General features: G+C 37.3%; 1 protein-coding gene across 1 annotated transcript; it reads left to right on the top strand.

Moving 5' to 3' along the window:
- Positions 1-11,020: 11,020 nt before the first annotated feature.
- On the top strand, positions 11,021-22,094 carry UCHL1 (ubiquitin C-terminal hydrolase L1). The gene is made up of 9 exons (XM_016160761.2): positions 11,021-11,143; positions 11,257-11,268; positions 11,728-11,856; positions 14,727-14,877; positions 16,809-16,894; positions 16,972-17,019; positions 17,740-17,806; positions 18,692-18,750; positions 21,664-22,094. Exons 1-9 carry the CDS (start codon positions 11,111-11,113, stop codon positions 21,748-21,750), a joined length of 672 nt encoding a protein of 223 aa, XP_016016247.1. The 5' UTR covers positions 11,021-11,110; the 3' UTR covers positions 21,751-22,094.
- Positions 22,095-27,261: the final 5,167 nt, after the last annotated feature.

Here is a 27,261-nt window from a genome sequence, read left to right as displayed (position 1 = left end):
AAGATACTATCGAACTGAATACAGCAACATATTAAAAAGATTATACGGCACAGTCAAATGGGCTTCATCCCAGAGGCACAGGGATGGTTTGACATATGCAAATCGATTAATGTGATACACCACATAAACAAATTAAAAAATAAGAATCATGTGATCATATCAATAGATGCAGAAAAAACCTTCAATAAGATACAGCATCCGTTTATGATCAAAACACTTAACAATATCGATATAGAAGGGAAGTACCTTAACATAGTAAAGGCCATCTATGACAAACCATCAGCCAACATTATACTTAATGGCGAAAAACTAAACACCTTCCCTCTAAGATCAGGAACAAGGCAAGACTGTCCACTATCGCCATTCTTATTCAATATGACATTGGTGGTCCTAGCAAGTGCAATCAGGCAAGAGAAAGATATAAAAGGCATCCAAATAGGAAACAAAGAAGTCAAACTGTCACTATTTGCAGATGACATGATTCTCTATGTAGAAAACCCTAAAGATTCCCAAGACACTACTAGAAACAATAAGCAAATACAGTAAAGTCTCTGGACACAAAATCAACATTCAAAAATCCATAGTGTTCCTATACTCTAATAATGGAGCATCAGAAAAAGTGGGAAAAAAATTCCTTTAGCAACTGCAAGAAAAAGCATAAAATACCTAGAAATAAATTTAACAAAAGTAAAGGACTTATATAATGAAACCGATAAGACCCTATTAAAAGAAATAGAAGAAGATACAAAGAAATGGAAAGATATTCCATGTTCTTAGATTGGAAGAATCAACATAGTTAAAATGACCTTATTACCTAAAGCATTACACAAATTTAATGCAATTTCCATCAAAATCCCATTGGCATTTTTTAAGGAAGTGGAACAAAAAATCATCATATTTGTATGGAAGCACAAAAGACCCCCAACGGCCAATGCCATCCTGAGAAAAAAGAACAAAGCTGGAGGCATCACTCCGCCCGACTTCATATTATACTATAAAGTGACAGTAATCAAAACAGCATGGTATTGATGGCAAAACAGACACACGGATTAGTGGAACAGAATTGAGAGTCCAGAAGTAAACTCATATTTATATGAGCAAATAATTTTTTGACAAAAAAGCCAAAAACATACAATGAAGAAAGGAAAGCCTCTTTAATAAATGGTGCTGGGAAAACTGGAAAGCCACTTGCAAAAGAATGAAACTGGACTGTTGTCTATCATCACACACCAAAATTAACTCAGAATGGATTAAGGACCTAAATATAAGACCTGAAATAATGAAATGCATAGAAGAAAACATAGGAACTAAAACTCAAGGACCTTAGACTTAAAGAGGATTTTAGGAATTTGACCTCAAAGGCAAGGATACTAAAAGCTAAAATAAATGAATTGGATTATATCAAACTTAAAAGCTTTTGCTCAGCAAAAGAAATCATCAACAAGGTAAAGAGACAACCATCTGAATGCGATAATATATTTGCAAGCACTGCTTCTGATAAGGGCCTAATATCCAAAATATACGAAGAACTCATATGACTCAATAACAACAGAAAAACAAATTATCCAGTCAAAAACTGGGCAGAGGACTTGAACAGACTCTTCTCCCTAGAGGACATACAAATGGCCAACAAATATATGAAAAGATGCTCAATGTCGCTGGCTATTAGGGAAATGCAAATCAAAACCACAATGAGATACCATCTCACACCTGTTAGAATAGCTATCATCAACAGGACAAGTAATAACAAATGTTGGAGAAGATGCAGAGATAAAGGAAATCTCATACACTGCTGGTGGAACTGCAAATTGGTACAGCCACTATGGAGGTTCCTCAAAAAACTAAGAATTAATCTACGATATGATCCAGCAATCCCTCTACTGAATATTTACCCAAAAGACTTGAAAATTCACATCCGAAAAGATATTTGCATACCTATGTTCAGCGCAACATTATTCACTGTGGCCAGGACACAGAAGCAACCAAAATGTCCTATGATAGATGACTGGATAAAGGAGCTGTGGTATTTATATATAATGGAATATTACTCAGCCATAAGAAGAGATGAAATACTTCCATTTGTGACAACATGGATGGTCCTTGAGATAATCATGCTGAGTGAAATAAGCCAGACAGAAAAAGTTGAAAATCACATATCAGTTATATGTGGGATATAAACCTAAAAGCAAAAAACTAACAGGACAAACAAACAGAGACTCATAGACATGGACTATACCTAGTGGTTACCAGAGGACTATAGAGTAGGGGTTAGTAGTGGTGTAGGGGAGGAGGGGGGAGATAGACGGGGTAAAGGAGGTCAAATATATGGTAGCTTAAAGAAACTGGACTTTGGGTGATAAACACACAGTAGAATATACAGATGTCAAATGATAATGTACACTTGAAAATTATATAATTGTATTAACCAATGTTATCTCAATAAAATTAAAATAAGAGTAAATTAAATGCATAAAAATAATATATAAAATGTATATGTAATTATGTTCCCATTTTACATCTTTAATATTGCCTATTTGTGTCTCTTTTCCTCCATAAATCCTGCAAGATGATTGTCTATTTTATTAATCTTTTTTAAAAACAAATTTTTGTTTGTTGATCATCTCTATCGTATTTTACTGTGTTATTCATTTCTCCTCGTTATTACCTACTTTCTTCTATTTGCGTTGTTTGATTTGTTGTCCTTTTTCTAACTTAAGGTGGATACTTAGCTTACTAAATTTCCACATTTCTTATTTTCCAATATAAGTATTTACTTTCGTAAATTTTATAAAATATTAATTTAATTGCATCTCATAAATTTTGATATTTAAACTTTTATTATTGTTTAGTTCTAAATATTTTCAAATTTCAATTAGGACTTCTACTTTGACCCGTGATTTACTAAAGATTATACATTTTAATTTTCAAAGTTTATTTTATAAATCTCATTTGTCATTTTATTTTTATTTGAATTAATTGCATTCAATTAGAAAACATGGTCTGCCTAATACTGATTCTGTAAAATTTGTTGAGTCATGCTTAATTACTAGATAATTAATGTTAATAAATGTTCCATGAATGCTTAAGAAGAATGCACATTTTTAAATTGCTGAGTACAGATTCCATTAGATTAAAATTGTTAATTGCGGTGTTCAATTTTTTATTTAAATCTACATGTCAGGAGCTCAGCCAGCTGAGCAGGGGGAAAGGGAAAGAGATAGAGGTAGAAAGGGAAAGAAGGAGAGAGGGAGAGAGAAATTGAATTGCCAGGTGTCACGAATAGCTAATTAAAGCAACAAACCAAAAATGAAGGAGGTAAGCCTTTAATCACTTAATGTTATGGTATAAGCAAGAGGCTAAACAGGAGAAAGTAGAGGCTCTTTTCTCTTTTCCCCCATGTAATGGTGCACTGGTCAAGTTCAGATAGTAGATATGAATGTCATCTCACTGTTGAGGAAGCCCAGGAACAAAAGACTCCAATAGTTTTAGGGACGTTGGGATCAGGGTGAAGGCAAGGGGAAAGGTCTAGGAGTTGAAAAGTACTGAGGCAGGCCGAGTAAAAGTGCCTTCAAGATTTCCCCTTCACTCCCATTAGGTCTCAGCAGAGGCACCTGAAGAAGACCTCTGCCCAAGGCTAGAAGAGACCTAGAAATAAAGGCTCAGGGACTAGAAATGTAAATATTCAAAATAGCATGAGTGGCCAGAGGGGCCTGAGCCCTTGACTGCAACTCCCCTCAGAGGCTGCAAAGCATTGGTGTGCCTCAACTCTGATGGGATGGGCACCTTTCCACTAGGAGGCTGGCCAGGTAAAGCCGTTGTAATAGCTTATGGTCAGACCTGAAAAATCACACAAAGGTTTTAAAATGGGAACCTTACTCTTTACTGTTTTGTCAGTTTTATTTATAAATGAGGCAGGTGGGTTCATGGTGATGGTGAATTTATCTATTTTTCCCTTGTGGTACTATCAATTTTTGTTTTACAGATTTGAGACTACTTTACTAGGAGCATACAATTTTAGAATTGTTATATCTTCCTGGTGAATTAAATAATCATATTGATGTCTCCTATCTCTAATAATGCTTTGCTTAACAATCTGTTATGCTCATATTAATATAGTTATACTAGGTTTCTTTAGTTAATATTTTTCCTGGAAAGATTTCACCCTTCCTTTTACTTTCAGAATTGCCATATCCTTATGCTTTGGGCATATCTCTTAAAAATAGCATATATCTAGATTTTAAAAATCTAATTTGATAAAACATCTTAGTCAATTTACAAATACACAGTATGATTTTTTAATTAGACTTTTTTCTAGTTTTCCCTTGTTATTCTTATTTGTCCTAGATTTTCTATGCTTTTTCTCCCTCTTATCTTGCCATTTGGGGAGTTTAATAGTGTTTTTTCCCTTATTCTATTGCTAATTGTTTGGATTTATATACTTTTTCTTTTCTTCATTAATTTCTCTTGAGATGTTACCATGACTAACTTAATAAAGCCTAAAGTTAAATAATTTCTTAACCTCTGCCAGAACAGTAAAGAATCTTAAATATTTTTACTCGCATTGACTTTCTTCCATTATATTTATTATTCTGCAGAACAGTATTTTGGTACTATTATTCTCTTTATTAATACTATAAACTAGATATTATTATACACAAATATTTATTTGGATTTAAATACATGCTTCCACTGAATATTATTTTAATCCTCTTTCTCAGACCATCTTCTAAATCATTTTCTCCTTTGCATCCTTTAGTTTATTTTGTACAGGTCTCTAGGCAGTTTACTCAGCTTCTATTTATATGTAAATTAGTTTTATCTTTGTTTTTGAAAGATAGTTTTGCTGAATATGAAATTCAAGGATGACTGTTATTTTCTCTCAACACGTGGAGGTATTCCACTATCATCTATTGTTCTTGGTTGCCATTGAGGAAACTGATGTAATTTTCATTTATTTTTTTAATGGCTGATTTTAAAATCTTTCCTGGTTCTCTATGTTCTACAGTTTCACTGCTTCTATCTAAACATGAATTTTTTTTTATTTTTCCTTTAAGAGATACAATGTGTTTCTTTAATTTGTCTTTTTTGAGATACAATGCAGTTTCTTTTCATTTTTGCTTCTTGAGATACAATGTGCTTCTCACTTTCCTTAGGGGATCAGAGTTCTCTTACTGAGGTAGCAACAAGGCTCAGTTCTGGTTAGTTTTCACAAGGGCAGTTTTAAAGGAGTAAGGGCTGCTGGTGAAACTTTGGTAGCTAATGAAAAGAAACAAACAAGATATTTGCCTCTGGCATTATGGCTTACCCAGTGCTCTGAAGGTCTACTAATACACTCCACAGGACACACTATCTGAAACACTGCTGGTCTTACAAGAGGCAAAAGTGATCTTCAAGGACAACCTGCCTTTCTCCTCCTCCTCCTTTCATCCTCCAAAAGAAAATGGATTTGATCTGGGGTCTGAAAAAGTGGTATGGAGTTGGAGATAGAACAGTGGGCAGCCAGATTAGGAAGGAGGAAAAGAATAAATTTTAATTGGGAACCCAAAAGAGTTTGCTACAGAAATGATGAAGAATTGGATTGAATTTGTGGAGAAACTAAACTGTAAATTTCTTAGGGTCATGGATTTATGGGTTATGAGTTTGTTTGTTTTTTTCAGTTTAACTTGTTCATATGTTCCTTTTCTTTTCTTTTAAAAAAAATTGCTTCATATTCTTAGCTAAATGTCCACTTAAGACATCTATGTATTGATTTATTCACTCTAAAGATTCTGGAAAAAGAAAATGCTTGGTTAGAACTCAGCAGTTGTCTCAAAAAATGTTTCTTCCTGTATATCTATAGATTTAAACTTTTTCTGCTTGTCATATTCTTCACTTGCTCACCTCCTGGTAAAAATAAATATGTAACAAATAGCTCTGAAGCACATTTCAGAAAACTATTTTAACCGATAAATCGTGTTCGTTATGTCCTAATTAAATTTAAAGGGGCTATTGGCAAAAGCAAGGAATTAGAGATAAAAGTAGACTTAACCCAAATTTTTATATGATTGAATCTATATATCTTTTAAATTCCACTGTCCAGTGTCCTTAGTATTCTAGAATTGGAAGAAATCTTAGCGTTCATGTAATCTGAGATACAGATAAATTAATTAACCTGCCTATGTTCACACCATTAGTGGCTGATCTAGGCCCACCAAAGCCATCTGATTTCCAATTTTACAACTTAACAAGAATAATAACCTAAGGGACACTAAGGCAGGATCTCTCTATCACTTGTACCGAGTGCACCTCTCATTTACCATCAGTTATGTCGAGTTTTTCCTATGTCTTCAGCCTTTCTCCTCTACTTTTGGAGCATAAGACATTTACCTTTCATTGTGGACAATGTGTGCTGCTAGCTGTCCTGAACACTGTGAAGAGCTGGATGAAAATGGACCAGTGTTTCCTTTTTTCTAAGAAGCACATGTTGTTCATGTTTAAACATTTTGAAAACAAATGCCTTCCAATTCATAAATACAGCTCTTAAATTGATGATTTATCTGAAAACTGATAACATTTTAAAAGCTAGGAACCATAGTCTATGCCTTACGTTTGTCATCTGCTAACCCCACCCCCAAACCAGGACAACCTATTGTGGTGTCTGGCACACAGTATGTACTCAAAAATATTTGTTGAGTGAATACATGTATATGAAGTAAGGTATAATTCAATGAAAACATGTATTCTCCTTTGGAGTACTTGTGACTTTTATCTTTTTTTCCTTCAGGTGTTCTTGTTACCACCCAGTTAAAGAACTGCTTTTAGGAAACAGGAGAAAAATTGACTATCATGGGAACTAAGTGTGGTAATTCCTATGCATTATATATCATTTTTATTGTGTTATTTTTAACTTTGAAAATATCTGATATCAGAACTTTACTTCTGGGGATACATTATTGACAGAGAAATTGCCAAGGAAGTTTAAAAATGTTGAGGAAGTATGCTGTCAATAATTAATATCATGCTAATTATAAATTCAAACCAGACTCTTAGATCTCAAAGTGATCCATGCTTATCAGAGAGCTGAGTGACGTGCTCTGGCCCTGGACATTGCAGAAATCATTTAAGTTCTTTCTTCTCAGTGGCTGAGTTTAACACTTATTTCTAGTGGTAATGACTAAAGCTGTAGAGCTGGGCTTTATTTAGCTGGCAGCAGGCGGGAGAGTTGAACAGGCACAAGTTTTGAAATCAGATGAGGTTGGGTTGAAACCTGGACTTGGACACTTAATAGCTGTGTGAACTTTAGCAAGTTAAACAGCCTCTCTGAGGCCTCAGTTTACTCACCTGCAAAATCAAGGTAGAAATATGGATCTCAGAGGATTAGTATGAGAATTCAATGGGGATAAAAGATACAATGTCCTTTGTATAATAAAAAAATGCTAGCACTCTTTCTTTCCTCATCTTTCTCTTTGGATAACTTCTGACTTCAGGCAGAAATCCCACTCGTCAAAATATTTGGGGAGCATTGCTTCAGTCCTTGAGTATCCTGCCTTCATAAATACACTGTATATTCTGCCCCTTTAACTCATAAGAGTCTTTTGTTACTAGAACAGTGTTTTCCTATCTTTGAGATTTGTGAATGACTTCTAGGATTTTTGCAATTTCCTTATAGACCAATAAGACTATTTGCTTAGTATATGTTAGACTTGCCTAGATCTAACATCTGTAAAATCACAAACTTGATGCCCTAATTATATACATACACAAGAACATATAGCTTTTATGATATGCATTAAAACAAATAACTTTTACATGTTTGTGATTCACCTAAAATCATCTCATGTACCATTATTGGTATGCATGCAAGTATACCAATACAGGAGTCCAAAACTACTCTCGATATTTTAAGTAGAAAGAGATTTAATACAAAATTAATTCTTACAAAACCACTGGGGATGAACCTTTAGGATCAACTCCCATAACACTGTAGAACTGACCAGTCAAGGATAGTCTAATCTCTATTTTATTAGTTATCAGAATCCAAAAAAGGTAGTTTCAAAAGGGTCTATCCTAAATCTTCATTATTACTAGAAAAATAATACTTACAATTAAAAATCCTACTGTTGGTGATCAGAAATAATATCTGCATTTATGAAAGACAATTTATTCCTTGATTTTGTTTCTCCATCTATAACAGGCCTGCACTGTTTACCCTAAATGTTTGATTTTAAAAAATGTTTTCCCTTCTGATCTTTGTGTATTCATTTTAAATGGTTATAATCAAAATGTTATGACTTGGTTTTCACTTGATATTTTTCATATTCATACTACTATATAATCCATTTTACATTACTATAATACTATAATATATAAAGTAATATAAACTATCTTTCATAACCATAGAATCAAGAAAAAGTGAATATAAAGATCAACTTTACCATGATAATTTACGTGCTGAGTTTTACATAGATCCCCATTGAATTTTTAACAGCTTTATTGAGATACATTCACCCATTTAAAGTTTTTTGGTTTATTCCTAGGAGTGTACAACTATCACTAAAATCTCTATTAAATTTCATCATTTTATTTTTAATTCATTTTTCTAAATAGCATAATTCTGCCATTTAATTGCTTATTCTCACTTGCAATGCATGAACACTTTATATCTCTGCTCTAATAAAACTGCTCAAGACAGAGTTAAAACCATGACCAGGGAGCTGCAGGTTGAGATTATTCTGTTAAGCAGTGCTTTTTTTTTTTTTTAAGGTAGAATAATTTAAATAAGCTTTAAAATCACTTCAATGTCACTATCAGTTGCCACCAACCCAGAAAGCATGAAGAATACAATGAGAAGCGTAACCCCAAAAGAAAAGGAGGTAAGTGCTGGCTGGCATAACTTGTCCTGAATACAACCATTCTATTTTTTTCTAAGAGTTCACAAATTCTGAGTACTAGAATTTGGTTAAAGACTGATATCAAATTTCCTGGCCTGTAGTTTCAGCAGTACATTCCCCATACACCTTTTTTTTTTCTTTTTTTCTTTTTTAAGGTCAGGATAATGTTCGCGTCCAGTCTCTGGCATCTCTTCACAAGCAGGGAGTTGTTTGGTTGTTTTATTCATTGCTCTGATATTTCCTGGCTCATAGTAGGCACTTAATTTATATATGTATTTGTTGAGTGAATGAATTAATGCCTTTAACAAAGAGTTCTCATAGTGTTTTCATAACCACTTGTACTATTTATTTTCGTAATAACTGTCACCTGCTAACTTCTACCTGTTCATCAGCCCATATCTTAAATGTCATTTCCAGAAGTCTTCCTGATTCTCTGCGATAGATCAGGTGCTTCACAGCTCTGCACCCTTTCACACCACTCTTCTTACTGATTAAAGCTCTATGAGGGAAATTTTCATGTTTATTTACTGTGTTCACCTTTGTATCCCCAATTCTAAGCTCAGTGTCCATCACACGGTGCTTAATCAGTATTTGTTGAATAAATGAAGTAGATTGGGATGTAATTTATCTCTAAAGGCAAGAACTCATTCAACATAGGCAGGTATTTTTGTACTACCCATTTAACTTTCTTGACTTTTAAATCATTGTCTTTAAAAAAAAAAAAAACTTTTATTGAGGCATAATTTACATATCATAAAACTCTTCATTAAATTCTTATTAATGGTTTTTATCTGTCATTCTCTCTGTGAAGGTCATTTTTCTGATGAGTAAAATGGGAAGAAAATAGAAGTGGAATTTAGTGAAACCTTGGATACAGAATGCACTCCTACAGTCGAATTTACTAGGATTTGCATCTGTTTTACTTTCCTATTGTGATCATAAGCAAATTAACCTCTCTAAGCCTTGGATTCTGATCTGTAAAATTACACTTATGAGAGTTTCTTCATTGGATAATGTGGTAACATGCAAAAGACCTGATGCATTTGATCCAATGCAGAGGTAATAACTTCAAAAGTGTAGATTACCTCCCTTCTCTCTGTCATCTATTAACTTGGACCCCTAAATAGGACGTCTTCTCTTTCACCATCATTATTTTGTTCTGAGCATATTTTTAAAAATACTCAACCTTCCTGTTTCCTTAGTATTTGTGTAAGCCCCACTTCATTCAGAGGTTTAGCTTTCCTGTCAGCACTATTGTTACATATTTCTGTCCCTCTTTTTATTCATCCTTCCTCATATACTTTCTTTCTCTGTCTTTTAAATATACCGGTAGAGAAAACAAACCTCACCTGAGATCATTAGAGAGCAGAGTGGTTTCTTGAATTGTCATTCCCTTTCTTTTTCACAGTATTTTTTTTAACTCAATTTTATTTTTCAAAGCGTTCCATTCTTTTACAAACGCTTTTCCTTTTACACCCTTTAGTCTAGAAATCATACCTGTCTTTTCCCTAGATCCGTTTCCTAAAGTCTCCTACTGCCTGCCTTTCTCTGTGTTGTTTTATGCTCACATCCTCCAGGTTTCTACAGCTTCTCCATGACCAACCAATTCTTCCCCTGGGAGTCATATTACATCAGCATTGGTAATGCAATATCTGTTATATTCCAGACTACGTTTTATTCTAAGTAGTCAATTAAAAACGAACCTCGCTCCTGGTGTGATTTAACATGGAGGATGAATTCATTAAGGTCCAATGCAAACTGCGGCGAGATTTGGGAGACGTCTATTTATATTTAGATATATATACCTGTTGAATTTGGGATTTTCTTAACGTTTCAGACACCCTGAACTTAGGGTAATTGGGATAGTAGAAAAGAAGGGTTTCCAAAAACTTCGCAAAAAAAAAAAAAAAAAAAAAAAAAAAGACTCCACCAAAAGGACTGCTCCACACAATCAAGGAACACCCACCAACAAAACCCATCTCCACAACCACCAGATTATCTCACCAGCAAGTGAGACTGCAAGGTTTGGGGGTCCGACCGTACCACTCTGCGCTGCGCATAGGGGGGATTCGTGCCCATTTGGCTGCGACTGACCATTTCCCCCTCGTTGGTTTTGCCCCGATCCCCCTGCGCAGGCACCCACAGTGCGTCAGGCCGGCGCTTTATAGCAGCAGCCTGGGCGGCTCCGCTTGCTGTTTTCGCTCTTTTCTGTGCTTAAGGTCCTTCTGCAGTTCGCGAAGATGCAGCTCAAACCGATGGAGATTAACCCCGAGGTGAGCGTCAGGTGCACTGTGGCCTGGGGAACACTGGACTGAGGGTCAGCCCTCGCCAGGCAGCCATATCGCTGACTGGTTTTATTTTTGTATTTTTTGCATTTGCCTTTCAGATGCTGAACAAAGTGAGTGGCGACTCGTGCGGCCTCTGTCCCCCTCCCCGGAAGCGCCAAGGCGGAGGCGCCCACCGGCTCCTGCAGTTTCACAGGGACGTAGCGACGCCCTGTGCTGTCCAGCAGCGGCGGGCGGGGGCGCAGTGGGGACAACCCCCCTCTGCCCCTGTGTCGGGGGCGGAGGTGAAGCTGCGAAACTGGTGGGGGATGGATGGAGGAGGAGCAGACTGAGCCCAGATTCGAGCGCCCAGCGGAGCTCCCGAGGGCGTGGAGAGGGCCGAGCCCACTCGTTCGCCAGGGCTTCGCGAGAGCCACGTGTGGGCCGCGCTTCGTGCTGTGTCATCGCGCCGGCAGGGTGTGGGTGGGGGACTCCTCCCAGGCTCGCGTGGGGGCGCAGGTTGTGCCAGCCGGCCCCGCCCCCCACCACTTGCCTGTCTCCGCGGGCCTGGCCGCCTTGTCTCCTCTCCGCAGGTGCTGGCCCGGCTGGGGGTCGCCGGAAAGTGGCGCTTTGTGGACGTGCTGGGGCTGGAGGATGAGGCTCTGAGCTCGGTGCCTGCGCCTGCGTGCGCGCTGTTGCTGCTTTTTCCCCTCACAGCCCAGGTAGGGCGTGGGGCCCGGGCCTCGCGGACCGTGAGTGCCTTTGCCTATTCCGAGTGAGGCGTTGAGGACATTGTTGACTTCCGACTCCCCTCCGCACCTGGCCTGGGCGCCCAGACTTGGCAAACTGTCCCCTCCCTATGGAGAATGGAGGGAGGAGCCCGCGCTTTCGAAGTACCTATTCTTTGGGGCTCTTGTTATAATAGAGCTTATTGCCTCCTTGCTCATGCATCCAGCATTGTCTTAAATTTAGAAGAGAAGGAACATCTCAGTTTTATCATCCCAGTTATCCAGGGAAATAATTTATCCTACTCATGAGTTCGCTTGAACCTAGACATTTCTGAGCCTTCCAGGCCAAGGCATAGGCTGGCTGGTCGTTTCCTTTTAAGGGCTGTCTCACCTGTCAGATTATTATTTGGTTCCCAGACTCCCGCCTTGCTATTGAATGGAGGGGCACAGGCTTGCCTAAATTACCGCAAAAAAAAAAAAAAACAAAACAAAACAAAAAAAAAAAAACTAATTTTTCCACCTTAACTGCCCGGGTCTCCCGTGGACTCGGGAGTCTTCCTACTCCTCCATTTCCTACAACATGCATACTTGGATTTTAGCCTCTCCAGTGTGCTTCAAAAAAAAAAAAAAATCTTAATCATTTGTGTTTTGGTCCTGTGTGAGAACCTTCTTCCATCTCTTTTATCCTCTTTCCTCTCTGACCTTGTAGGTAAATGAAATGGGTTGGCAGTGAAGTAGTCTTGAAAAGACATTTACATTTCCTTTTAGATGGTCTTCCTATAAGTGTACTTAGATATTTGTACCTCAGAGACTGAGCATCAGATATAAAAAGGTCGCTGGAATAATTGTGATGTATGGAATTCCACTAATTAGCATGATATTGTCTGTCTCCTCTTGTCACTTGACCGCTGATTTGGGAGTGGTTGAAACTTCCTTTAGAAAACTTAAGGCATGAGGAATTAGCATTTTGGGTATCATTACAAACACAGTTTAACTGAAGCACCATCTTAAGGCTCAGTGTTCTAGAAGCATCCTCAACATAAATTAAGCCCAATGGGAAGTTCCAAGTGTTCCCCCTATAAATGGGCTAAGTATTGTAAGTTTAAAAAACCTTATTAAAGCTAATTAGGATAATCTCATGAACATGTTTTTTATTGCCAAAGCCTTACGTAAAAACAGCTGCCAAATAATTGCAAGTCAAATTTGCTTCCCTATTGACCAAATCAAACGCCATCTCCTCTGTCTCATTTGAGCCCCTCACAGAGCTTTCTTAGAGGAACCATGATGACTCAGAGGTTTTGAGCAGCTTTCAGAGGCAAAGCCTCTGGGAGGCAGTGGTGCAGTGAGTTTGTCTTTCAAAAGCCCACTGGTCTTTTGCTAGATTAAGCGGTTCTTGTTAGAGAACGTTATGGTTTGAATATTTTATATGTCTGAAAGAGTCTGATACTTAATCCTTTAATTCCAGTTCAATCTATCAGATTTATTGAGCACTTATTCTGTGATACAAAACACGTACTGGGCTAAGCATGGAAGCAAATTGAAAGAAATTGAAGTTTTTTGCTTGACATCCAAACTAATATTAGTTTAGAAAGCATCCAATTTTGTCTAAGAATATTATGAAATCCTAAATTGACCACTTCTAAAACATTAATTTTAAGTAATAATGAAATATTTACAGAAATGTATCCATGCAAATGTTCAACCCTAAAGGATGGTGCTATCCTGTTTTTTAAAAAAAACGTAGAAAAGTGAAAAGCCTTAATAGTCAATAAGTAACTCAGTTCAAGGGTCTGGTAGATACATAATGCTAAAACTGCCTACTAGTTGGCGTTTAAGTTAATCTTGTAGGCCAAGAGATTACATTCCTCTGATGGTGCCACAGACAAGGCTTCAACTTCAGTCTCATATGATAGAAACCTACTAAAATTGAAAATATGCTTCTGGTGTTCTGTCCAAATTATACTGGCTATGGGAAATTAATATTTTTATTGCATTAGCACCCTGCTTTTAACTGAGAAGTCATACCTGTATGGTCTTTAAAACTCATTGGTGAAAAGTTAAGATAAGCCTACTGAATTACTGTACAAACTGCTGATGGATGCTTTGAAGAAAACTACCTCTAGTCTCATTTATTTACTGGGGTCTTTCCTCCCCCCATCACTAATCTGTCCTCAAATTATAGTTGGCAAGGACAGTGTCACATTGTCCTCTTGTAGGATGAAGAAGAGTTTATGTGAGATCACAGCCAGCACCTTAGACCAGTTGTCTTTCTTTCCTTAAAAAAAAAAAAAGGGGGAATAATTAATTAAGAATTGCTACTTTCAACAGTTAAGGCTTGCTTTATTTTGAAAAGTATACTTGGATAGAATAGATAGAACTCTAAAGAATAGTGGGATATAATCTGGTTGGTGTTCTTTTTGGGTGTTAAATTGACCAAAGCTTGACTGGGATGCCCATGTGACATACAGCCATTGTTGACCTTAAAAGAAGAAAATTATGTGACTCTTTATATCTCTATTTGAGATTCCTGTGTTATATGATGAACTCGTCTGTTTTTCTGACTTTGTGATACTGTCCATTTCTAGCTAAAATGTTGCAGTGGCATCTAGACAAAGCCTTGGGTAATATCCAAGGCTATTACTGCACTGCAGCATCTGGGTGGAGCCTCAGAACCGCTCAGAACCCCATGGACTGGTGTGGGTGTGGGAGACAGGCCATTCTCTGGGCATTGGCCTGCATCTAGAATCAAAGCTCCTGGTCACACATCCTGCTTGTGTTTCCATTTAAGTGGTAGAACTTGCTGTGCTGCCATCTGTTCTCTACGTTTTCATTTTGAGATATTAACATGTTTTTTACATCCACAGCATGAGAACTTCAGGAAAAAACAGATCGAAGAACTGAAGGGACAAGAAGTCAGCCCCAAAGTGTACTTCATGAAGCAGACCATTGGGAACTCCTGTGGTACCATCGGACTTATACATGCAGTGGCCAATAATCAAGACAAACTAGAATTTGGTAGGTGTGAGTTTTGAGGCTAGCCACCCTCGAGTTGACTTCTAGTTAAATGTAACTCTTCATTCCAAATCCCATAAGGCTCTATTCAGCAATATCATTGCCTTCAAAGTTTTTGAAACTTATCCAGAAATAATCAGTGGGTGAATTCTTGTTTCTCTCTTTTAAAGGAAGGAAACTCATTTTCTAAGCGTGGTTTGGCTTCTTAGAGGAAGAATGAGTGTGATACTTAGTTTTATACTGCCTTCCTGCATGTGCTCTTCCATCTGCAGACAGCTTAGTTGGGTCTGAGGTGAAGAATCAAGAACATTCTTTTGGACTGATTACTGTCATAATTTTCATGTGTTCCTGTTCAATTCTCAACAGTTCTGAAGAATTAGAGATGGCATTAAGCCATAAAACATCAAAGTTAGGACCTGTCTTTAATGATGCTGTGTCTTATAAGCAACAGGAGAACCAAAACAGCTTCAAGCAGCGGGGCACATACAGCGTGCAAGTTCTTGCAGGAAGGCATAGCAACAGGTTGAAACCTTGAAAGATCTAACTGTGAACAAAGTCAGGTCAGGGACTTTAATCCACTTTCAGTGGATGTTGTGGAGGATGTAAAATAAATGAATGAGTCTTAATTTTATCATATACATAATGAATAGCTCTAAAATATGTTAAAATACGTGGCCATTTTGTCTGACTTAGGTCAGGAGGGGTCAGCAAACTTTCTTAAAAAGCCAGAGTAAGTCTTGCAGACTTGAGGGCCATATGGTTTCTGCCCTTGTAGTGCAAAAGCAGCCATAGACAATATGTAAACTAATGAACGTAGCTATGTTCCAATAAAAATTTATTTACTGGAATAGGTGGCAGTAATCTGATTCAAATGGTGAGTGAGGTGGCAAAGGATTGAAAAATTTCAACTAATAGTTCCTTGTAGCAGGTCAGATACATTTAAAAAAAAAAAGGGGGGGGGAGGAATGTGGCCCAGACTGTCTACTACTGGTATACTTTTCAAATTAAAAAAAAAAAAAAAAAGTTTTCTTGGCCATAAATATCCAGATCTTCTAAAAGTTACTTTTTCAAATATTGACTGGGCCATGTTAAAAAGTTGTAACTTGATTTGTTCTATTTTTCTGCAATAATTCTCACTTAGTGTAGTATGTTCTTGAGGTCAGCAGAGATATAGTAATTCTTTTGTAACCAGGGACTTGGTGGTGCCAACGGCTTAATCTGAATCACAGCTGTCATAAAGTTAAGTGGATTCCTATCACTTCCAAATTTTGAATGATCTTGCTCTAGCTGTGTAGTCAGTGTCTCCTAGACTTAACCACGCTGAGCAGCAGCAAAACACTTATACTGTCAGCCAGTGAGTTGTCTCTAGGCCAGACTGTTTGGCTCTTAACGTTTCTATTTAAGATCCTGAGGCTAATGTCTGTCTGGATACCTGTATTGCTAAGCTTGCATTTTCTACCTTGAAATAAAAATCTTGATTTGAGACTTATTAGATTAGAATGTTATTGTGTATGTCTGCAATACACATTAGCTGTTCGTTGCTAAGTGCTGTAGGTTTAGCAAAAGGTAAGATAGTTCTTGTCTTTATGACACTAATAAACTCACAAATGTATGTTACGAAAGGATAAGTTCTATACCAAAGTGATGATAAGAGATTTGAGAGGTGAGTGTAAGGTGGGGAGGTGTAAGGGGTTAGGGAGTGGTTAGGAGCAGAGGCAAGAAAGCTTTGCACACAGGAGGAATGGTGAGTAGGGAGTGGTGGGAAAAAGAGGCTGGGGAAGATGGGACAATTTATCCCCATCCTTGGGGGCCATAGTAAAGATTCAGGGCGCTAAACATGACCAGCTATACAACAGCTTAAATCAGTAGTAATGTGCATCATTTGCATTATTTTATGTATACTAATATGTGCATTTTTTTTTTTTTTTTTTAAGATGATGGGTCAGTCCTGAGACAGTTTCTTTCTGAAACGGAGAAGTTGTCCCCCGAAGACAGAGCAAAATGCTTTGAAAAGAATGAGGTAGGAAGAGAACTTCGGGAACATCACTTTTCGATAACTCTGGGAGGTTTTTGCATTAATGATTTTCTCTTCTGCAGGCCATTCAGGCAGCCCATGATGCTGTGGCTCAGGAAGGCCAGTGTCGGGTAAGCGCAAATGCAAATCAGCCAGACCACCCAGCAGCCACCTGTGTTTTCCCAGAAATAGACGCAGGAACCTCTTACTGGAACCCAGTAAATGTCGTTTTCCACCTAAGACCAATTAACATCAGAAAACTACTGGAATAACACATTGACCAGACGGGTTCATAAAAATGGCTCTCAGATCTAATTGGCATTCGACATAGTCTTGAGTAAATTCAAAGTGATAGTATTTTGTTTAGATCCAGATGAGTCTAATAGAGTGAGTAACACCCTTCCTAGTAATTGAGCATTTCAGATATTTTCTCACAGACTGTAGGGGATAGTAACGTATGCCAACAAGGACTGACAATTTTTAAAAGACTTATATATACCATTAATCTGAACAGAGCCTTCTAGTCAATTGTTCCATTAGATTTAAATCAGTGGCAGTACCTCTATGACAGTTGGTTCTGCTACTTTCTAGTCTTGAATTTGGATGAGGTACTTATTCTCCCTAAGCCTTAGTTCTGTCAGTAAAAAACAAGTTACAGAGTTCTGACACTTACAGTCTCTCTACCTTAATGAGATTAGATTAGTGCCTAGTATATAGGTAATACATAACTATTAGCTATAATAACTTAAAAAATATACAAGCAAGTCAGTTCATATACTTAATACATATTACATTTTTAACAAGTTCTTATAAAATAATCATTTTCAAAGAAATTTCTTGGCTTCTTTCAGGTCGATGACAAAGTGAATTTTCATTTTATTCTGTTTAATAACGTGGATGGCCACCTCTATGAACTTGGTATGTTTTACTACATTTTTGGAATCTAACATAGTTTAATGAATGCTTTCACACTGAGTTCCTTGTACAGTACTGGCATGTAACTTTATGACACTTAGTATATTAATTAGAAGCCAGAACAACTGGGTATTCTTCTGGGGGCACTTAACCCTTTATCCTACCACGAGCATCCCCCACTCAGGCAGCTGACCTGCTAAATGAATGGCGTACTGGAAGAATAAAGCTTCTAGGTCAGCACTAGTTGGAGGCATGTGTATTCAGTTTTTCTCTTCCCACCTTCCACTATAGCACTATCAGTACAGGATTATCTCTAGCATCATTCTTTTCAGATAAGGACTATTTTGGAAAAGATAAATGCCTAAATATGGCCTTGTTTATGTAAAAATGATTTGGACATATTGGAGTCATTTTTGATAACTCATATTCATCTTCTAAGAGTCATCCTCTATTAATGGAGAAAGATTTGCATCTGTTGTCTCAAGTCAGGACACTGCCTATGGGCATAGACGATAAAGGAGACTTAGGGCTAATTGGCAGTCATTGAGGGGCAGATGAAATCTCAAGGGTCCCTTCTTGCCTCCACCTTTCCTACACCTCAGACTATATCTGACTTTTGTTCTGTGGTCCTTCCCAGGAGATGGGGCACAAGCCCTTCACAAGCTGGGTTAGGCTTGTGTGATCTTGTTACTTACAGATGAGGGTTGCCTGGAATGGAAATCTGGGGTCACTGGAACCTCATTTCTAGCCTGTTGCTTCCTAACCAGGCTTCCCTTTGTGGGAGTGGCAGTGGTATTCAGGAGAATCCAAAACTCCCTTTAGGCTGGACAAGCACAGGAGCCAGAAATCATGCAGGGAAAATTGACATGCCTGGCATTTTTGTTACAGATGGACGGATGCCATTTCCAGTGAATCATGGCAGCAGTTCAGAGGACTTGCTGCTGCAGGTAAGCTTTGGAATCCATCTTAAGTAGGGCCTACGTTTCTTTAGCCAAGTTGTCTATTCTAAGGACAGCCAGCACCAAGCATCTGGGTTAATCGCATTCTTTGGGGCTTAAAGGTCATTTTAGTAATTCTATCTTTTTTTACAGCAAACGGTTTTAAATAGGATCCTTCAGAGCAGCCCTGACTGATCTGTATTGTATGCTGTCTTCAGCCCATAGTTAGAATTAGCCTTGAAGCCATTGCTTTGTTTCTTTGTGGGAATAAGGTGACCATCACCCCCTTGTCTGGTTACATCATAGCCGATGACTAATGGAGCAGCAGCCTGAGCCTTCCCTTATCTCTCCCAGGCTACTGAATTTGGGTCAGTTTTGTAGGTGGTGTATTACGGATTCTAATTAGGCAGGTAACTTCAGGAACACTTTCTTTCCACATGGTCCACTCTTACAGAATGAGGGAAGCAGATTCAAAACATGCCTGATAAGAACTTTAAGATCACTATAACCATTCTTGAACAAGTGACTACAGAAACTTCTTAATTCTGGACTGGGGCTCTTAGACTACCATAGGCTTCTTCACACTAAGAATGAGTCTCTACAGTTGAATCAGTTTGCTGTTTTAAAGGAAAATTGCATAATCGTGATAAAATAACAAATACTGTTCAGGTATAACTACTTCATTTATAGCACTAACAGCTAATCTTGGCGGACAACAAACTTTTTCTGTAAAGAACCAGATAGAAGATGTTTTAGAATGTGTGTGGCATGTGGCCTCACTGCAAGTATTCAGTTCTGTTTCAGCTCCAAAGCAGCCCATAGGGAATGGTTAAATGAATGTGTGTGGCGGTTCCGCTGAAACTCTAGTTGCAAAGATAAGCAGCAGGCTGGATTTGGCCCACAGGCTACAGTTTGCTGTCTCTGTGCTAGAAGCTCTTCTAAGTGACCTACAGCTTATATAGAATCCTTCTAAGGATACCGTTAGGTGTTTTTATTTACATTTTACAGATAAGGAAAACAGAGTGCAGAGGTTAAGTAATGCCCAAGGTCAGTGACTTAAATGGAAGAATCATGGCTCACATTTAGACAACTGTCTCTCGAGTCTATGCTCTTAGTCACTATATAATATTAACTTTCTATATAATAGGCCTGTCTGTGTAATGCCATGGACCTGATGACTCAAGGTGCTAGTGGGCCAAATTATGCCACTCTAGGAGGGAGGGTCACTTTCTCCAGTTTGCTGTCATACACACCTGTGATCACTTAAAGCTAATTCTGGATATTCAAAGGGTATATGGGAATAGTAATATAGAATGAGAACAAGACCTAGAGAAAGAGAATGGGGGCAATTTGCAAGAAAGAGTCAGAATTTACTTACGGGGAAGAGTAAGAACAGAAGCAAAATTTCTGGTTGTGACCCATTTGGGAGAAGATTCTGGTTCTTCTAATAAAGCTCTAATGTAACACTAATATCTAACATATCTAACACTAATAACACAAAATGTGCCCCACATAGGATACCTAAAACTTAATGTGAGTAGAATTTGAGGTGTGAGGAAGGTAAATCTTTTTTATTTTTTAAACTAATTAGAATTTCATTTAAAATTAAATGAATATAAACCAGCATCTTAATTCATGAAAATTCTTAAATCGCCTTGGTACTATATGGTTAAAGATGTTTTAGGTTGCCTAAACTGTAAACGAAATTGTTAAGCCAATGGGAAAATACATAAATTTAACCCAAATACCCTCAATGTGAATGAATTTAGGTCACTGCTCATTGTGGAGGAAATGGCTTTCTCTCTTTATGGGCACACTCTGAATATTAGTAACACTGAGGGTCCTACTGGAAAGTTAAGTTGGGGAAGGAAGGCCTGGAATATCAATATATTAAAAATTTTGATAGAGAATAAAATGTAGGTGTCAGTCTAGATCTCCGTTAGTTTTTATATGTGGTTCCAAAGCAGGAATGAAACTGTGGTGTGGTTGATGCTTTAAGGGCCACACTCATCATCAAGTTGGTGATTTGTAGACTTTGGGAGCATGACAGTTGTGTCATAGAGTACTACTTGTCCTCTTAAAGACCTTATCATTGTTGTGGTTTGTGGAGCTATCTTTCCACTGGACTTCTTGCAAATTGAACAGAGGGATTTTTATGATCCCAAGGCTGTTAAACCTAGAATTTGTAAATAACAAATGCAGATATACCTTGGAGATATTGCAGGTTTGGTTCCAGACCTCTTCGATAAAGAATATTGGAATAAAGCAAGTTGTAATCTTTTTGCTGGTGGAGAATCTTGCCTTTAATTTGTAAAAAATGCAAAATCTGTGAAGTGCAATAAAATGAAATGCAATAAAAAAGAGGTATGCCTGTATTGGGATCAGTTTTCTGTTACCAGTGTTCATAATCTAGGTCTTAGAATTACTTAACACACGTTACTCCAAAAATATCTAAGAAACCATCACTTGTCTGTACCTGTAATAGCAAGTATTTAAATTTTTAAGGCTGTTTTGTAAAATATTTCCTTGAAAGAAATTTGTCTCTACTCTGAGAATTTGAGTTTAGGGAACTTTTGCCCTGTGGAAAAGAAATCAGTTTCCATCTTGTTTCAATTTTAGGAAAAGAGGACTGATGATGTAGTTTTGTCAAAACCAAGGAAGGAGAAGCACAAGGCATTTAGTGGAAGTCATAAAGGAGTCAAAGCTTCTGAAGTCAAATCTGTGATGCGGGTCCATCTCTTTCCCATCACATGATTTTTTTTTTTCTCTCTTGCCTTAAGCTCTGGTTTTTAAGTTTAATGGGAACTTTAAAGTTGATCCAGGGTGGACTTTGAGCGTAATAAGCCTTACTGGTACTTTACCTTTGAAACTTTCATTTTGAGCTTTTGCCATTTGGATATTAATGACCTTCCTCCTTTTCAGGACGCCGCCAAGGTCTGCAGAGAATTCACTGAGCGTGAGCAAGGGGAAGTTCGCTTTTCTGCTGTGGCTCTCTGTAAGGCTGCCTAATGTCATGTGGGAAGGGATTAAGCTTTTTTCCCCTCTTCCCTTCACCATGAAAACACATCCCTACCAATGCAGTCTTAAAATGCTTCAGTACTTGTAGAACACAGCTGTTCTTCAGTTCTGCAGATATGCTCTTATCCCCAGCCACACCCAAGTGCAAGCAGATAGCAGAGCTCAGCTGTCAATTAAGCAGAATTCAGTGTATGCTTCAGATGGCGAAGCATTTCCCCCATTGTATGTCTTGTACCTCAATAGCTAATGGCTACTTTGGTTTGTGTCTGTAACTAAAGGCCTTGGATGTGGTATAAATTGTCCTTAGAAGGAATAAAAGTTTTCTGCTGATAAAAGTTAAGCCTAAACTGGTTTTTATTTTCAATTTTACCTTCCCTGCAATGTGTCTTGTTATTTTGATAGTAATATGTCTTCCATATAAGTAACTCATACAGCAATGATAAAATTACTATAAAAATATTTAGTGTCTCTAGATTTTTACTATACCTTCATATGTACCTGTAGACTTTTTTAAAAAATCTGTAGAACAATTTTATATGTACAGAAAAATCGAGAAGATACTAGAGTTCCCATATACCCTTCACTCATTTGTCCTGTTGTTACATTAGTGTGATGTGTTTGTTATAATTAATGAAAAATATATTACTATTGACAAGTCCATAATTTATTCAAAGTCCTTTAATCTTTACTTGATGTTCTTTTTCTTCTACCACATTACATTTATTTGTCATGTCTCAGGTTCCTCTTGGCTGAGATAGTTTCTCAGGCTTTCCATGTTTTGGATGACCTCAACAGTTTTGAGGGGTACCGATCAGGTAATTGCCTCAAGTAGAATGCCCCTCTATTGAAATTTGTCTAATGCTTTTTTCATAATTAGTCTAAGGTTATGGGTTTTGGAGGAGGAAGACCACAGAGGTAAAGTGCTGTTTTCATCATATTTAAAGGGTACATATTAGTGACATGATTGACCTTGATCACCTGGCTGAGGGAATGTTCGATAAATTTCTCCACTATAAAGCTTCTTTTCCCACCACATCTATGCTCATTGGGAGGTTGTCTATGCACAGCCCACACCCCAGGGAGTTGAATTTTGCTCTATCTCGTTATGAGTAGAGTATCTCTGAATTATTTGCAATTCTTTTGCAAGGGAAATTTGTCTCATTTGCTATTTATTCAATAATTTATATTAATATGAACTCATAGATATTTTATATCCTGGATTATAATCCAATACAACATTTTATTGCTTAAATTATTCCTTTCAGTAACTCCTGTGTCCATTTGACATACCCCAATCAATGCGGGTTTTGGGTTCTTCTCCCCTCCGCCCCCAGCAATTCCTTGCTTTCTAGAAATTAAGGTTTTCTTTTCTTTTTTTTTTTTTTTAAACAAATATCTTTTCCATTTGGTGTTAAGCCTTCCTATTTTATGGATAACAATACATATAAAATGTATGGGTTTGCATTAAAGATTAACATTTGTTCTCAACATTTGATACTTTAATATAACAGGTCCTTTCTAGTTAATAGGAATTAAGAGCAGTGAGAAAGGGACCCCATGTCTCTCTGATCTTACTGTGATTGTCTCTCTGATCTTACTGTGATTGTCATCCTGTTACCAGAAGTCCAGATAACTTTGATTTCAGCCACCTTAAAGTTTTGAGCTCAGATTACTCTAGTATAATACCTGTGATTCCAGCTTCTAAGTGAAGGATATATTGGATCCTAGAAGGAAAGTAATAACTACTGTTAACATTCTTTTTATTTGGAAAACTAAATATATGGTGTTTCAGTTAATTCTAACTGCTTAGAGTTGAAGCTAGAGGAGTGCATTTTCAGTTCTAATTTGGTATATGACTTCTATACAATTTGAAGATTGACTTTGGAGAAAGGAAATAAAACGGCCTCTTTCTGCTAACAGGAGCTGGTAAAAAGATTGATTTTGGCCTCAGAAATACAGTGACATTTAGTGGTTTAGTTTATAAGACTATATGTGTAAGAAGCATATTTATTAAAATGCTTCCAAACTCATGCTGTGGCTTGCCACACCATGGAAGGTTACACAATAGCTGATGTCTGTGGGTGATCATCGGCGGGAGGTGCAGAGAAATTTCAGTTTTACTGAGGAAATGGGCACAGAGGTTGGGTAACAAGCCTAAGTTCTCACTGTTAATAACTAGGAAACCAGGACATAGCTCATGGACTGACTTCCTAAAGGAAGCTAGCCTAGGTTGGGATCAAACCTGTCTTTGACCTCTACTTCTGCGTCTCAGTAACTGGGCAAAGGAATAACCCTCTCCCACATCTTCATTTATGTTAAAATAGACACATCAGGTGAAGATGTCTGGGAGGGGCCTGGCTTCTAGAAGGTGCGATCTAGTACCAATATCATTCTCACTGTTCTTTTGAGGTCTCAGCTATGTACAGCCCAGGGAGTACCACCTACTTCGTATCCCATGCGGAGGCAGTACCCCCTGGACTTGTGCAACTCAGAGGTCTTTGTTTCCCCAATAAGCTCTCTTCACTGACATCTTAGATTTATCAAAGATCTATGTCCAGTTGCTTATTCTTTAAAATGTTACTAATCTTTTGCAATGAAGGTGATTTTGCAGTGCTTTGAACAGGCAAAGCCATCTGATGCTAAGGATCCTCCCTTTCTAACCACAATGTCCAATTGAGGAGTCTAGTTTTACATCTATTTAGTATAATACTTGGTCTGTCTTACAGACCCAAGAACATAGGGAAATGTTCATGTATGAAACTAGTGAGATAGTTTTGTAAAATGTGTATACACATGTGTCTAGAAAAGACAAGGCCATAATAGCTAAATGTTTACTATATTCTAAGCTGAACTTAACATATAGGATTGGTATTACCCTCATTTTTCAGAAAGAAAACTAAGGTGCAATGAAGCTCAAGCAACTTGCCTATGGTTATGGCTAGTCAAGGATGTTGCTGAGTTTCAAATCCAAACTGTAAGAGCCCACAATGATTATTGCTGGGCAGAGGTGGATCTAACTTATGCTGAACAAAGTTTAAGCTTTAAGGCCCCACACTTTAATGGCTCCTTCCAACATCTTGACTTATGTGTTCTTTAGAAATTTGCAAATTCTCAAAAAAATGGGTCTGCTCCTATCTCTGGGTGTTAAGATTATGGGTGACTTTAATTTTATATCTTCATTTTCTAAGCTTTCTAAAATTACTGTATTACTTTTATAATAAAAAAGTATAAGTTTTTCACCTAGGACTGAAAATTCTGTAATTAGGTCCTGCTGGTTAATTCTAGCTTACTTTCAAGTTTCCTTAATTTATAACTGAAGTCAGTGCAACTTCTATTGTCTATGGGCTTCATTCTCTTTCAACAGGCTCCATTGTAAGACTATTTTAGAACTTTAAATAATCATCTTTATGTTCTCTTAAGCCTCAGTTTATTTGGAACGTGTTCTTTTTCCTGCACGCCCTACCATGTTAAGTAATGATGTGCTAATTTGGCAGTTACTTCTTTTGTCTCTTGAATGATGTAATCTTATGAATTTATTTGTATAATAGCATTAAGTTGTTCACCTGTTTGATTTCTTGGCTTGGAATTCACTAAGGAACAGGTGTGCTTTGGCATAGTAGTTAAAGAGGGCTGCTCTGAATAACTTGTGTAGTCAGGCTGTCTGATACAATCCTGTAGAATGGGAATGATGAGGCCTCTCCCACAGGATTATGAGGATCTAGCTAAGATAAGGCACACAGAGCTTAGTACATAGTGAACTTGCTTTGAGTAATTAATGTAAGTGTAAGTAGAGTTAAGGAATGTATGTGTGTTTGAATCTTAATGAACAATGGAAGAGAAGTAGAGAATTCTCAGCAGAAGAAATAGTATGGATAAAGTTCCTTCCTAGTACAAAACATCTGGATTTGGACAATTGAAATCACTTGTTTTCCTTTTCCTGGTCATCTTTGCAATCAATATTCTTAACCTTATTCAAAAACATATTAGTGAATGTGTCTCCTAACTTTCTTAGGAATCAGATACTTTCCATAGTGTTAATCATTCTCTAAAAGGCAGGATTTTAAAAAATGTCTTACTTTAGCATGGTACATTTATCAAATCAATGAACTAACTTTGATACATTATTATTAATGAAAGTTTATACTTTATTCATATTTCTTTAGTTTTTACCTAATCTCCTTTTCCTGTTTCAGAATCCCAGTTAGGATACCACATTACATGTGGTTGTCATGTCTTATTAGACTCCTGTTGGCTGTGATTTATTAACCCAAATCAATGATGTTAACCCAGCCTGCAGCTTTGGCTCCAGCTCCTGACAGTTCTGCTTGTCTGTGCTCTCCTGGGGCTATGCCTGTCAGCTCCACCCCTTACCAGCTTGGTGCCTTGGCCATCATAACTCCCCAAAGCCTGATTTCTTCATCTGTAAGTGGATTGAGTATCTGCCTCAAAGTTATCGTGAGACCCACATGAGAATATTTGTGAAGTTCTTGGGGAATATGCCTGGAACATAATATATGCTATTGTTTTTGTTTTTATCATCATCTATCTTCTTTGCATTTCAAGGTACCTAAGTGTCCTTTTCTGCTCACTGCAGAACCAGACCTCATTTTCTGAGATAAGGTCCCATTTCCAAAACAACTTTTCCTAAAAGTTATCCTAATCCATGGCTCCCAGTCCATCAATGCCTCTTTCTAAGAGGGGTACATTCTGATTCATATCAAGACATGAACAATATAAGTGTATTTACCTTCTTGTTGGGGCCTGTTTTTTACGAAGCAAATCATGACTTCAAAGTATAAATTTCTAAGGACAGAGAGGTGTTTTGAAAATGGAGAGTCATAGGGCTGTTGCTTTGGTCGACATTAAGATATTTCTAGTCATTAGAGGTAACAACATTTAAATGTCAAATATTTGGATATTTAAGTCCAAATTGAGTGGCTAACACCTGAATTCTCTATTTCACATCAAACACTGAATAATAGATGAAAGCTTTATTCAAAACTAGACTCATTGTGTCCATTAGGTGGCAGCATAGAAAGGCTTATGGCAATTTTGTAGCTAAGTAGATTTGAACAAAGTTGAACCAGGAAAGAAAAACCAGTAGCTATTGGGTGACTGTGGCCTTTTCTGGGCAAGATAGAAAAGTGCGATAGTACCTGGGCCTTCATTTTGGCTCAGTGTTTTGGACTGGACTAACCAGTCCCAACAGATTGACCAAAGTCAGATTTGTGAATTGCTTATTAGACTATTTATAATTTTGCCCAGGTTCTATTTTATACTAAAAATAGAAATAAACAGTAATAATTTCAAATCACAAGTTTGTTAAATGAATGCTTCCTCTGCTGATGCTAAATTAGATATTGTCCCAAATATAATTGATTTAATACAATCAATTCTATGTCCAGTAACATCTTGTTTTCAAATCCATCTTAACATTAGAAAATAGTGGAATTAATTGTATAATATTAGTATATCAGCTCTTCAGGAAAACATTTTTCTCAA

The sequence above is a fragment of the Rousettus aegyptiacus genome, unplaced genomic scaffold, assembly GCF_014176215.1.
Source record: "Rousettus aegyptiacus isolate mRouAeg1 unplaced genomic scaffold, mRouAeg1.p scaffold_m13_p_10, whole genome shotgun sequence".
In the NCBI taxonomy this organism is placed as follows: domain Eukaryota; kingdom Metazoa; phylum Chordata; class Mammalia; order Chiroptera; family Pteropodidae; genus Rousettus; species Rousettus aegyptiacus.
The sequence above is the reverse complement of the archived record's forward strand: the minus strand, read 5'-3'. Positions and strand labels throughout refer to the sequence as shown.